The 13,725-nt window shown below is 48.8% G+C and overlaps 1 protein-coding gene and 1 long non-coding RNA gene across 4 annotated transcripts in view; one reads left to right on the top strand and one right to left on the bottom strand.

Moving 5' to 3' along the window:
* Positions 1-11,787: 11,787 nt before the first annotated feature.
* Positions 11,788-13,725, bottom strand: part of LOC138915770 (uncharacterized) — a 2,228-nt gene continuing 290 nt past the window's right edge. Inside the window, exon 2 of the long non-coding RNA XR_011422042.1 lies at positions 11,788-12,004. This is a non-coding gene — a long non-coding RNA (uncharacterized lncRNA). The remainder of the gene's footprint in view (positions 12,005-13,725) is intronic.
* Positions 12,169-13,725, top strand: part of TMEM150B (transmembrane protein 150B) — a 6,109-nt gene continuing 4,552 nt past the window's right edge. The window contains exons 1-5 of one of the 3 annotated variants that reach the window (XM_001917804.5): positions 12,175-12,276; positions 12,584-12,722; positions 13,063-13,138; positions 13,420-13,479; positions 13,568-13,635. In XM_001917804.5, the coding sequence (XP_001917839.2) occupies positions 12,620-12,722; positions 13,063-13,138; positions 13,420-13,479; positions 13,568-13,635 (307 nt within the window). In that variant the 5' untranslated portion in view covers positions 12,175-12,276; positions 12,584-12,619. Of the gene's footprint in view, positions 12,277-12,583; positions 12,723-13,036; positions 13,139-13,419; positions 13,480-13,567; positions 13,636-13,725 lie in introns of all 3 variants that reach the window. The other 2 variants (XM_005596541.4, XM_070223427.1) reach the window with 2 other exon arrangements.

Genomic DNA, 13,725 nt, shown 5'->3' with positions numbered 1-13,725 from the left:
TATCTATTTACATGTATATGTAAATTAAATTATGAGGGGAGGATGTGGAGAAAAGGGAACCCCTGTACACTGTTGGTGGGAATGTAAATTTGTGCAGCCACTATGGAAAATAGCATGAAGTTTCCTCAGAAAATTAGAAATAAGGGCCGGCCTGGTGGCACAGCAGTTAAGTTCGCACGTTCTGCTTCGGTGGCCTGGCATTCGCCGGTCCGGACCCAGGTGTGAACGTGGCACAGCATGGCACGCCATGCTGTGGTAGGCGTCCCACATATAAAAAAAAGTAGAGGAAGATGGGCATGGTGTTAGCTTAGGGCCAGTCTTCCTCAGCAAAAAGAGGAGGATTGGCAGCAGTTAGCTCAGGGCTAACCTTCCTCCAAAAAAAAAAAAAAAGAAAGAAATTTGCTAAGATGGTAGATCATAAGCGTTCTCACAAAACACACACACACACACACACACACAAAGGGTTACTATGTGGGGTGATGGATGTGTTAATTAGCTTGATTGTGGTAATCATTTCACAACGTATACATATTCAAACCATCACATTGTACACCTTAAATACATACAATTTTTGTTTGTCAATCATACCTCAATAAAGCTTGAAGAAACATGCTTATGGGGAAGTTGTCTCTCTGTTTTCATGGATTACTTGTGTGATAACAAAATGTATATAATAATGTAATAAGATATGTGCTACATATTATGTGGTAATTTATATACGTATACCTTTATGTCTCTCTATATACCTATGCATATGCACACATATATATCTCTATCTATCATCTATATCGTCTTTATCATCATCATCATCATGCTCAAAATTCTGAGGTGGATTCACACCTTAGTAGCCAGCCTCCAAGATGACCCACAGTGACCACCTCCCCTTTTGGGATTCACACTCTTTTGTAGGGGGAGAGAGGGTGAGGAAGATTGGCCCTGAGCTAACGTCTGTTGCCAGTCATCCTCTTTTTTTTTCTCTCCCCAAAGCCCCAGTACATAGTTGTATATCCTAGTTGTAAGTCATTCTATGTAATTTTTCTATGTGGGATGCTGCCACAGCATGGCTTGATGAGCAGTGTGTAGGTCCGTGCCCAGGATCTGAACTGGCAAACCTCAGGCTGCCTAAGCAGAGCACGTGAACCTAACCACTTGGCCACGGGACAGGCCCCAGATTCACACTCTTAGGTAGCTTCTTCCACACTGAAGAGGGCTGAGCTGTGTAATCAAAAGGATATTGCAAAAATGAGGGCATGTCCAAGGCTGGGTTATCAAAGACATTGTGGCTTCCACGTTGCTCTCTTGGGGATCATTCCTCTGGGGGAATTCAGCACCATGTCATGAAGTCATTAAAGCCACCATATGGAGAAGTCCACGTGGCAAGGAACTGAGGCCTCCTGCAAGCAGTCAGAGAGGAACTGAAGCTTCCTGCCAACAGTTTGACAGTCACATGACTGAGCCACCCTGGAACCAATCCTGTCTCCGCTAAGCCTTCAGAGGACTATGCCCCGATCGATCTGCATCTTGACTGCAAGTCAAGAGCAACCCCAAGCCAGGACTGCCCAGCTAAGCCGCTCCTGAATTCCTGACCCGCAGGATCTGTGGGAGATGATAAATGTTTATGGTTAACTTAAGCCGCTCTTGTTAATTGATATACACCTAGATTAAAATCCGACATCCTTACAATGGCCCCCCATTATTCCCCTGACCTCATTTGCTGACTATTCTCCCATCACTCACTCTGTTACGGTCCTGTTGGCCTCCTTGCTGGAAGCTGAACTGCCCACTCAAGTTCTTTCCTGTCGTTCTCTCTGCCAGGAAAGCTCTGCCCACAAGTATCTGCAGGGTGCCCTCTCTCACCTGGTTCAGGTCTTTGCTCAAATGTCACCTCCTTAGGGCGACCTTCCCTGATGCCCCGGCAGGAAGAGCCCACCGCCCTGAGCCATCTCCTTACTCTGCTCTGTGGCTTCATAGCCCCAGGACCAGCTACATACCAATTTGTGGGTCCCAGAGCAAAAAGAGAATGCAGAGCTCCCTGTTCAAAAATTATTAAGAATTTCAAGATGGAGACAGCAGAGCATCAAACCAAGGGGGAACCCTGAGTGACTACACAGGTCACATGCTTATGAAGCTGGCATTGTGTGGCACCTACTCTGCCTGACATTATCTATACATCTTTGTTCACTTGTTCTTTGTCCGTTTCCCAGCTGGAACATGATTACGCTCTTGGAGGGCAGGGACCCTTGTTTTGTTCGGGGGTGAGTCTCCAACATCAAGGGCAGTGCCTAGCACATCACTGGCACTTGATAAAGATTTAATGAATCATTAAATGAATAACTACAACTAAAGTAGTCTGATCCTGAAGGAGAGAGAGCGCCCTCAAAAGAGGGCTGTTGACCATGGAATGGGAGAAAATCCTCACAAATCACATATCTGATAAATGGTTTGTAATCCAGAATATATAAAGAATACTTAGAACTCAATAATAAAAAAGACAAACAACCCAATTAGAAAACAGACAAAGGGGGCTGGCCCTGTGGCCTAGTGGCTAAATTTGGCACACTGTGCTTCAGCGGCCCAGATTCATGGGTTTGGATCCCAGGTGCAGAAGTACACCACTCATCAGCCTTGGTATGGCAGTGACCCACTTATAAAATAGGAAGTTTGACACACATGTTAGCTCAAGGCTAGTCTTCCTCAGCCAAAAAAAAAAAAAAAAAAAGGACAAAGGATCTGAACAGGCATTTCTCCAAAGACAAATGGCCAATAAACACATGAAAAGATGCTCAATGTCATTAGTCATTAGGGAAATGCAAATCAAAACTACAATGAGATATCACCTTACACCAGTCAGAATGGCTATAATTAACAAGACAAAAAATAACAAGTGTTGGAGAGGAAGTGGAGAGAAGGGAACCCTCATACACTGCCGGTAGGAGTGTAAACTGGTGCAGCCACTATGGAAAACAGTATGGAGATCTATCAAAAAAATTAAAAATAAAAATACCTTATGACCTAGCTGTTGAAACCAGCAGAGAGTTAGCCATTGGTGATTAACTAGCTAGGAACAAAGGTTTTTTTCCTTTTTGCAATTACTGATTATAGCTTTCAGCTGTATAACACACTCATTGTTAACAGTGCTGTTTAGGCAACGCCCTATCTGACTCCCATTAGGCTCCTCCAGATAACATCTCCCCAGAGCCTGGGTCACCGTGGTAATGGGTGTGTGAGCTGTTTTTCAGGAATTAGAACTCCTTGTCCACTTCAGGCTGGTTGAGACCACCAACTCATCAACTGGGCCCACACAGATGTCCGATAGGTGATCTTTTGATGTCGAGAGGCTAAAAACTCCACCCTCAGATCACGCTAATGCCGCCATTTTGTGAACTTGGGTCCTATGAGGAGGCATGAAGTCTGACTACGCTTGCGCAAATCATCAATTACCTCACCTCCAATCACCTCTCTCCTCATTTCAGACCACCTTGCCCCCATCCCATAAATATCCCTGAGTCCCTGTTTTCAGGGAAGCAAATTTGAGGCTCATGCTCTCGCTTCCTCACGTGGCTGCCTTGTGATTAAACTCTCTCTCTGCTGCAATCTTGTCATCTTGGTGTTTGGCTTTCTGGGAGGTGGGCAAAAATGAACCTGGTTTGGTAACACTATCCCACTGCTAAATATTTATCCAAAGAACTTGAAATCAACAATTCTAAGAGATTTATGCACCCCTATGTTCACTGCAGCATTATTCACAATAGCCAAGATGTGGAAGCGAACAAGTGCCCACTGACTGATGACTGGATAAAGAATATATGGTATACATATACACAATGGATACTACTCAGCCATAAAAAAAGACAAAATCACCCCATTTGCAGCAACATGGATGGACCTTGAGGGTATTATGCTAAGTGAAACAAGCCAGATAGAGAAAGACAATCTCTGTATGACTCCACTCATATGTGGAAGATAAACAAACATGTGGATGAAAAAAACAGCTTAGCGGTTACCAGAGGGGAAAGGGGTTGGAGGGTGGGCAAAAGGGGTGAAGGGGCACGTTTACATAGTGACTGACAAATAAGAATGTGCAACTGAAATTTCACGATGTTATAAACTCTTATGACCACAATAAAAAAACAAAAAACAAAAAACCACAATGAGATGCCACTTCACATCCGCTAGGATAGCTGTAACCAAAAAGGCAGACAGCGCCAAGCCCTGTTGAGGATGTTGAGAAATTGGAAGCCTTGTGCATTGCTGATGGGATGTAAAATGGTGCGGGCTCTGTGGAAAACCCCTAGTAGTTCCTCAAGATGTTACCATGTGACCCGGCAATTCTATGCCTAGGTATCTACCCAACAGAAATAAAAACATATCTTCACACCAGAAGTTGTACATGAATGTTTATCACAGCATTATCCATAAAAGCCAAAAGGTGGAGCTAACTCCCGAATCCATCAACTGATAAATGGAAAAACAAAACGTGGAAAGGAAATTCTGACACATGCTACAACATGGATGAACCTTGAAAACATTTTCCTAAGTGAAAGAAGCCAGACACAAAAAAGACAAATGTTGTATGATTCCATTTACATGAGGTATCGGCAGTAGTCAAATTCATAGAGACAGAAAGTAGAATGGTGGTTGCTAGGAGCCGGGGGAGGGGAGAATGGAGAGTTACTGGTTAACGGGCACAAAGTTTCTGTCTGGGATAATGAAAAAGTTCTGGAGATGCATGGTGGTGATGGTTGAATAACAATGTGAATGTACTTAATACCACTGAATTGTACCCTTAAAAGTGGCTAAAAGGGTAAAACGGATGTTATGCATATTTTACCACAATTTAAAAAATCTAGAGCAAATTCAAATTTAATGGTGAAATATTGAAAGCTTTTCCTTTGAAGTCAGGAACCAGACAGGGGTGCCCCCTCCCACTGCATTCAGCACTGTTCTGAGGACATAGGCAGTGTAGTAAAGCAAGACAAAGAAATAAAAGGTATAAGAATGAAAAAGAATGAAACAAAACCGTCATTAGTCACAGATGTGATTATGTGCCTAGAAGATCCAAAAGAAGCTCCTGATAAAATATCAGAATTAATGAAAGAATTTAGCAAGGTTGCTGGATACAAAATCAATATACGACATCAATTGTGTTTCTTTTTACCTGTGAGTCGGGAGTCCCCAAGACCACCCCACCTTTGGAAATTCACTAGGACTTATAGGACTCAGTGGAGAGTTGTACTCATGGCTAAGCTTAGTTACAGCAATGGGGGATCATAAGGGGAAAAGTCACAGGCAGAGACTGGAGGAACCATGCACAGGTTTCCTTATGGTCACTCCTTCCCTTGAGGATCACAGAGCTCACTTTTCCCCCAGAAACAAAAATGCAGCAACAAGTGTGTGATGTTTTTGTCCAAGGGGGCCCAGTAGAGACTCAGTGCCCAAGGCTTTTACTGGCAACCAATCACGTAGACACCCTCTGCCTAGCACGTACCAAAATTCCAGATTCTCAGAAGGAAATCAGACATTCAACGTAAACTACACAGTTTGCACACACAACCCAGGCACAGTGAGCCACTTGGAACACTGACAGCCAAGTCCCCTGACACCAACCAAAGGCCAACCTCCAAAGCACAATGGCGGACCCAGGTCGGCTATGTTGACCGTCTGCTGTATAATGGTCCACAAAGTTCTAAAATAAAAATTTAAACATATGTGGCTTACAATAGCATTTATAAATATCCAGCACCAAGGAATAAATCTAACAAAAGATGTGCAAGACCTCTTTAAGAAAAATCTGTCAAACCTTATTGAAAGATCTTAAAGAAGATCTAAATGAAACGGGAGATATATAATACGTTCATGGGTTGGAAGTGAGAAGGGAGAGGACAGGATGGAAGATTTAAAGAGAATGAAAAATGTTTGGGCCATTTTCTTCCCATCTTCCTTTGCTTTCCTACTGTGGAGGTGGGAAGGGTGGGAACACAGAGGTGACAGGTAGCAGAGATGGCCAGCTCAAAAGATTTACATATTTGCTCAATATAACCAATCTCAACCAAATTGGCCTTTGTCACTGTCTCCTTACAGCCTTGCTTCCTCCAGAGATTGAAACCTCTTGAGGACTCAACTGTGCATAGTTAGCTGCCAGATGGATGGATGGATGGATGGATGAATGGATGCAGAAAGGAGAGAGAGAGTGAGACTGAGAGAGACGTGTGTGTGTGTGTGTGTGTGTAGTTGGATGGATGGTATGGTAAAAGAAAAACTGACCTCCAAAGAAATACATATTTGCTGATCCCTGGAATCTGTGAATATTAATTTATATGGCAAAAGATGTGATTAATGTAAGCGTCTTGAGGGGAGGACCTTATCCTGGATTATCCCAGTGAGGTCTAAAATGCTGCCGTCACATGTACTTTATGGGAGAGAGGCAGAAGACAATTAGACTCGGAGACCTGCACAGAGGAGAAGGAGGAGAGATTGGAAGAATGCTGGCAGCCGTAGGCCATGGAACGCCCTAAGCCAAGAAATGCTGGCAGCCCCTAGAAGCCAGAAGAGGCAAGGAACAGATTGTCCCGAGGGAGCACAGCCCTGCCACCACGTGAAACTGATGTTGAAATCCTGGCCACCAGAATTGTAAGGGAACATTTGTTGTTTTAAGCCACCAGGTTTTGGGGATTTTTGTTACAGCAGCTGCAGGAAGCTTATACAGATGGTTAATTAAGTGGATTGGATGACTGGGAAAGTGGATGGTTGAACTGGTGGTTGGATTGTAGAACAATTGGGAAGAAGGGATGGATGGAACAGATTAAAGAATGAAAGAACATATGAGTGGATGAATGGATAGTTGAAATGGATGCACGGACCTTTGGAGAGCTGGAAGAATACAAGAACAAATGATGAGTGGATAGATAGGCAGGTGGGTGGACGGCTGGATAAATAACTAGCTGCATGAATGCATAAAGGCAAGAACATACGCACACATGAACGGGGTGGGTGGAAGGTTGGATGCGTGGATATGTGGATGGGTATTTGAGGAGGTAGCATTGCACATTGGAAAAAGCCAAATTTTAGGATCTGACAGCCCTGGGTTCTGACCCCAGCTCCTCCACTCAGGAGCTGAGTGACATTAGGCAAGTCTGGTAGCCAAGATGGATCTCCCTTCAAGAAAGAACTTGATCAGCTGTGAGGAGCGCATTTGACAGCGCACAGCTGCAGTACCTGCGACTAATATATTTTTTTGGAGTGAGGTCGTGTTCTTTTCGGGCAGCCCCCCACCCATGACTAAGCATGGGGAGTGGGTACCAGAGCCTGGCCATTTCCACCTAACGTTGGACTCCTCTCATGGCAATCTTTTTCTTTTTAATTGAGATAAAATTCACAGAATTCAGAATTCCCCACTTTAACCATTTTAGGTATATAATTCAGTGGCATTTAGTGCAATCACACTGTTGTGCAACCTTCACCTCTATCCAGTTCCAAAACATTTTCATCACCCCCAAAAGATGTGATTAAGCAATTACTCCCCATTTGCCCCTCCCTCCAGCCCCTGGCAACCACCAACCGACTTTCTGTTTCTATGGATTTGTTGACGCAAAATCTTCGCACTTTATCTCCCCCACGGGACTGACTGAGTTTTTCTCAGCACTGCACAGTCTGAAGCTCTTCCGACCCACGCCTTCCTTCCCCCTCTCCCTTCACAGGGGGCAGACCGGCCTCCCTGCCTATTCCTGTTCGCTTTCCCCTTATATTTCACTGGCATCACCCCCCAATAAATCCCCTGCATTGTTAACGCCAGCACAGCCTTTGCTTCTTGGAGGACCCATCCTTAGCAAGACTCCTTCTCCGAGCCCCAGCTATCTACTCTATGAAGCAGCGCGACTTCTCAGGGCTCTGGGAGGCTCCACAGAAATACAGAACGTAATCCGGAGGACCCAGCAACATTAATACCTAACTTTAGCATTTGCTACATGCCAGGCACTGTTTTAAGTCCTTGCATGGATCACTCTTGAACCCCTGCAACCACGTGAATGAGGCACTGTTATCATCCTTGCTTTTACAGAGGAGAAAATAGAGATGCCCGCGTCCCTTGCCTGGGCAGGTTCCTCTCTCTGGGAAAAACGGTCCCCACCAACCAGAAGCGGTTTTCTAAACATGAAAGTGCAGTATCATCTCACCAAGAGGAAGACCATGGCCTCTTCCCCTTGGGTGAACCAAGCTGTCAGCCCCAGCTTCTGGAAGGATCCAGAAGAGTCCGGGCCCCCAACCTGTGAGTAGACAGTGGGAGGGGCCCAATTCCCAAATTGAAAGTAGCCCACCAGGCTGGAGCCTCCACTTCCCCTGGTCCTCTCAGGGATGTCCTGAGGTTGTCACACAGCCACCATTGGGACACCAGTAAGTCTAGCCTTTTTGCCAAAGCAGGGAGGTGGGTACTGAGGCCCAGAGTGGGGAGGATCCTTGTCTAGGGCCATGTGGGGGTTAGCATCTTTGTTTCTTTTTGAGAGAGGAGTAGGAGTCAAGCAGACGCAGGCAGGGTTGAGGCGAGGTGGGGGACACACTATTACTGGCAGGAGCAGCAGGTAGCATCCAGCCCTCCCTCCCCTGGGCTCCTTCATGGCCCTGTGTCATGTCCACTAGAGCACTCATCACCTGCACACGGGGAGCCCCCTGAGGGCAGGGGCTGGTCGGATTCATGCCTGTGAGCCTGGGGACCTCGGGGAAAGGTTTCCTGAATGAATGAAGAAAGGAAAGAGTCAGGAGGAAGATGCTGAGCCACTGGCTGAAACAGCAGCCACTGAAACCAAGAGGAGGGGACAGAGAGGAGAGGCATTTGGGGCCAGGGGTGGGGGTAGGGGGTGTTTCTCTCCACCAGGGCACTTTTCATCTGCTTGTTTACTGGTGTATCTCCAGTGTCTAGAACAGTGCCTGGCACACAATGGGTCCTTAGTCCATATTTGCTGAATGGCCAAAAGCAAAGAGGAAAAGCAAAACCAGGAGCTCTGGTCCCCCCACCCCTCCTGCAGCCAGCAGCTAAACTACACCCCTTGGAAAGAAACAGCCTCGTATTGAGCAATAAGCGCATGTGAGGCACACGTCACAGGCCAGCAGTGCTTTTTTTCCCCACTTGATTCCTGACACAAACCCCTAGAGAAAGGTAGTGCCCACAACAGCCACGTCTTAGAAACTCACACGTGCTGACGCGGCTCCGAGCACTTTGCATGGACTGGCTCATTGCGTCCACACCACAGCCCTCTGAGGGAGTTCCTCTCATTGTCCCCATTTCACAGATGCCAAAACCGAGGAGCAGAGAGAGGAGGCTCCTTGCCCCGGGTCATACCGCCAGCAGGAGGTGATACAAACCCAGGCAGTCTGGTTCCAGAGACTGGGCACTCCATTGCACAGACGGAAGCTGAAGCCCTCTGCCCACGGGCACTGTGGGAGGCAGAATAACAGCCCTCCAAAGATGTGCACGTCCCAATCTCCAGGACCTGTGATGATGGCACCTTGCAAGGCAAAAGGGACTTTGCAATGTGATTAAATTAAGGACCCTGGATTACCTGGGTGAGCCCAATATAATCATAGGATCCTTCTACGTGAAAGAGGTGGTCACCATCAGAGTCAGGGAAGGGGGTGTGGTGACAGAAGCAGAGCTGCAGTGATGCACTCTGCGGATGGAGGAAGGGGCCACGAGCCAAGGGATGCAGGCGCCTCCAGAAGCTGGAAAAGGCACAGGCATGGATCCTCCCCTGGAGCCTCCAGAAGGAGCACCTCGATTCAGCCCGCAAGACCCATCTTGAACTTCTGACCTCCAGGCCTGGAAGCTAATAAATGTGTGTTGTTTTTTCTGTTTGTTTGTTTGTTTTTGAGGAAGATTAGCCCTGAGCTAACTACTGCCAGTCCTCCTCTTTTTGCTGAGGAAGACTGGCCCAGAGCTAACATCCATGCCCATCGTTCTCCACTATAAAGTGGACGCCTACCACAGCATGGCTTTTGCCAAGTGGTGGCATGTCCGTACGTGGGATCCGACCTGGCGAACCCCAGGCCACTGAGAAGTGGAACGTACGCACTTAACCGCTGCGCCACTGGGCCGGCCCCTAAATGTGTGTTGTTTTAAGCCACTTAGTTCGTGGCACTCTGTTACAGCAGCCACAAGACACTCATATAGGGCCCTTAAGTGGCAGAGACATGATTTGAATCCAAATCTCACTGAGCTGAAAGCTCTGGATCTTCTGGGACATAATCTCTTAGATGTGTGAGGTTTGGAATTACTCCAGACGTTTGTTCCTCGGGGTCACTGGGCTGTGTGTGGGAATGTGTGAGTGTGAGGCATACAGAGGTGAGGGAAGAAATCAGGAATTTTACTTCTACAAGGATCAGGGAATCTGGTCCACAAAGATGCCAATGACGCCTAAGGGCTGTCCTGAGAATTAATGAATTAACCCATGTGGAGTTACAAGTTGGGGCAGTGCCGGGCACTAAAGACGTGTCAATGGGAGGCCAGCCTGGTGGCGTAGTGGTTAAGTCTGTGCGCTCTGCTTCGGCGGTCCAGGGTTTGCCGGTGTGGATCCCAGGCACAGACCTACGCACTGCTTATCAAGCCATGCTGTGGCAGGCATCCCACATATAAAGTAGAGGAAGATGGGCACAGATGTTAGCTCTGGGCTGATCTTCCTCAGCAAAAAGAGAAGGATTGGCGGCGGATGTTAGCTCGGGGCTAATCTTCTTCAAAACAAAAAACTGAGATGTGTCAATGGTTGTTATCGTTACATCTCTTTCCTGTCTACATATCATCAGTGCCAGCTCCTGTTCAAGAACCTTGCATGGCTCCCCACTACCCTCAGGATGATGTTCAAGACCTTTATGGCAATTGAGAGCTTTGGGTCCTGGCTCATTTCTCCTAGTGGGTCCTGCACTCTGAAACCAGGCAGATAAGGCCCTCCACCCTCAGGGACCACCTGGACACTTCTGAGAAAGCCTTCCTGCGGTTGCACACCCGCGTACATCCTCTTTCTAAGTGTGGCTTGTGAGATTTGCCTGACCTTCCCCCACAACCAAGCACACACTGGCCACCAGTACTAGTTAGTCACTTCCTCTTCTGGGGGCCACCACCCCCTGTGCTACCTCCATTATAACACCTTGTATTTGAGTTGTCAGGCTCCCGTGTGTCTTTCTTCCAGCCTGGGAACCCACTGAGGGCAGGGGTCAGATCTCATTCTTGACTGATCTCTGGGCCTCTGGCCTCCAGGAATGTTCTAGTGTCTGTCCATCTCTTTCTCACCCACTTTCTCATCTTTATTCCTTTTTTTTTTTTTTGAGGAAGATTAGCCCTGAGCTAACTACTGCCAGTCCTCCTCTTTTTGCTGAGGAAGACTGGCCCTGAGCTGACATCCGTGCCCATCTTCCTCTACTTTATATGTGGGCCACCTACCACAGCATGGCTTGCCAAGCGGTGCCATGTCCACACCCAGGATCCGAACCGGCGAACCCCAGGAATCCCGGGCTGCTGAGAAGTGGAACGTGCGAACTTAACCACTGCGCCACCAGGCCGGCCCTCTCATCTTTACTCTTAAGGAAGCTCGGAGATCTAAAGTCCTAGTTGCTGGGGTAGTGGAAATCCTGCAGCACATAGAAGGAGAAAACCGGGACTCAGACTCTGGAGTCCTAAAAGAGGTGGGGCCGATGGAATATTATTCAGCCATGAAAAGGAATGAAGTCCTGATGCATGCTACAACATAGATGAACCTCAAAAACACAATGCTCAGTGAGAGAAGCCAGACATAAAAGGCCACAGAATGTATGATTCCATTTATATGAAACTTCCAGAACAGGCAAATCCATAGAGACAGGAAGCAGATGGGTGGTTTTCGGGGCTGGGGGCCTGGATTCCTGGGTCTGAGGGAGGAGGGGCTGGGGGCCTGGACTCCTGGGTCCTGGGGAAGCAAGAGGAGGAGGCTGGGGTCCAAACACCTGAGTCCCAAACGGGCAGAAAGCCAGAAAGCTGCGGGCTGCTCTGTGGGAGAAAAGACAATGTTCAGGGTAGAGGAAGCAGCCTCTTTCGGGGGGGGCTGTTCGGATGGAGATGTCATCACCAAGGTCTCCCTCCCCACCCACACCCGCCCACTTGGCTGGAGGGGGGCCTCCACTGGTTGCTGGCCTGGTTGAGAGGAAGGGAGAGGGGAAGACAAGGGGGAGGAGGCGGGGCCCCACACCCAGGAGCTTAAGGACAGAAACTGTACCCAGAAAGGAAGACGACTGTGGGCCTGGGTTCTCAGTCCTAAGGAGGTAAGAGTTGGGGGGTTGGACCCCAGAGGCTAGAAAGGAATGCATGTGTTCTAGAAGGGACTGGGGGCCTGGACTCCTGGGTCCTCAAGGAGGAAGGGTGGCGACAGCTGGAGGCTCTGATTTCTGGGTCCTGAGGAAGATGAAGGCTGGCAGTTTGGATGTCGAATTTATAAAGCTGGAGGAAGTTGGGGGGCCCCAAAGCTAAGGTGCTGCCTGCTAGGTTCTGAGGAGACCGGAAGTGATGGTTCAGGGGTGAGATTCGGGAGAAAGTGGCAGTCTGACTCTTGGCCTGACCCTATCCCGGCAGGCGCCCCAGCGTGGACTTTGGCTCTGCTGGAACTTGATGACACCCGCTGAGCCCCACCCCGTGTCCCAGCCCTTCTTCCCTGAGCCTCTCACACACAGCCCCAGTCCCAGGACTGAGAGCACTGAGGGAGCTGGGACAGGTGAGCACCCGGGGGGAGCCCAGAGGCTGGCAGTGGAGGGAGGAGCCGGGAGACACTCAGAAGCTGGGTGGGGGGCCGGCAGCTAGGAGAAACTGGGAGATCTGGATTGAAGGACTGTTGAGAGATAGGGAAAGTGCCCCAGGCGGAGAGAGGTAGGGAAAGCGTCCCAGGCTGAGCTGGCCCATCAGACTGGGCCCGCCCATTGCTTCTGCCTGGGAGCCAATGGGGGGCCTCAGAGGCCACGATCTGATACACCTGGACCCTTAACTGCTTCCTCACCTGAGAGAGATTGATTGATTGATTCTTGGCCCCAGTCCCTGCCCCTCTCTTTCCCCCGCAGAGCTAGGCATGTGGGGCTACTTGTCCCTGCTGCCTGTCTTCTTGGCCTTCTGGGCTGTCTCTGGCGTCTGGACTGTGTGAGTGTTAGAGGCAGGATGGATGCCTGGGTCCCAGGGAGGAGGGGCTGGGGTGTCTGGACCCCTGGGTCTGAGGAAGGAGGGGCTGGGGGCCTGGACTCCCGGGTCTGAGGGAGGAGGAGCTGGGGGCCTGGACTCCTGGGTCTGAGGGAGGAGGGGCTGGGGGCCTGGACTCCTGAGTCTGAGCGACAGGGAGCTAGAAGTCCGGGTTTGCGTGAATATCAGAAAGAAAATTTGTCTCTGAAAGCCCTCTACTCGTTTGGTGTCTCCCCCGACTTCAGTTTTGCGCTTGCAGTGGTCAACAAGGCTGTGAACCTCACTGAAGGCTTCCCCTATATCAGGTAGTTATGGTGCTGTTGGGGTCCAGAGGGAGGGAAGGGGGGTGCCCTGGGTCTGATGACCCACAGGATGATCCTTTACCTTCCCCAGTCTCTGTGGATCTTACCCGCCTCAGAGCTGCATCTTCAGCCAGGTGCTCAACATGGGAGCTGCTATGGGTAAATACTCCCCAGCACTTTCCACTCAGTGTGAGCCCCTCCCAGCCAAGGGGACCCCAGCTCCCATCAGACCCAGGAGTCGAGACCCCC

This window comes from Equus caballus, chromosome 10 (genome assembly GCF_041296265.1).
Source record: "Equus caballus isolate H_3958 breed thoroughbred chromosome 10, TB-T2T, whole genome shotgun sequence".
In the NCBI taxonomy this organism is placed as follows: domain Eukaryota; kingdom Metazoa; phylum Chordata; class Mammalia; order Perissodactyla; family Equidae; genus Equus; species Equus caballus.
This window is presented reverse-complemented; position numbering and strand designations above follow the sequence as displayed.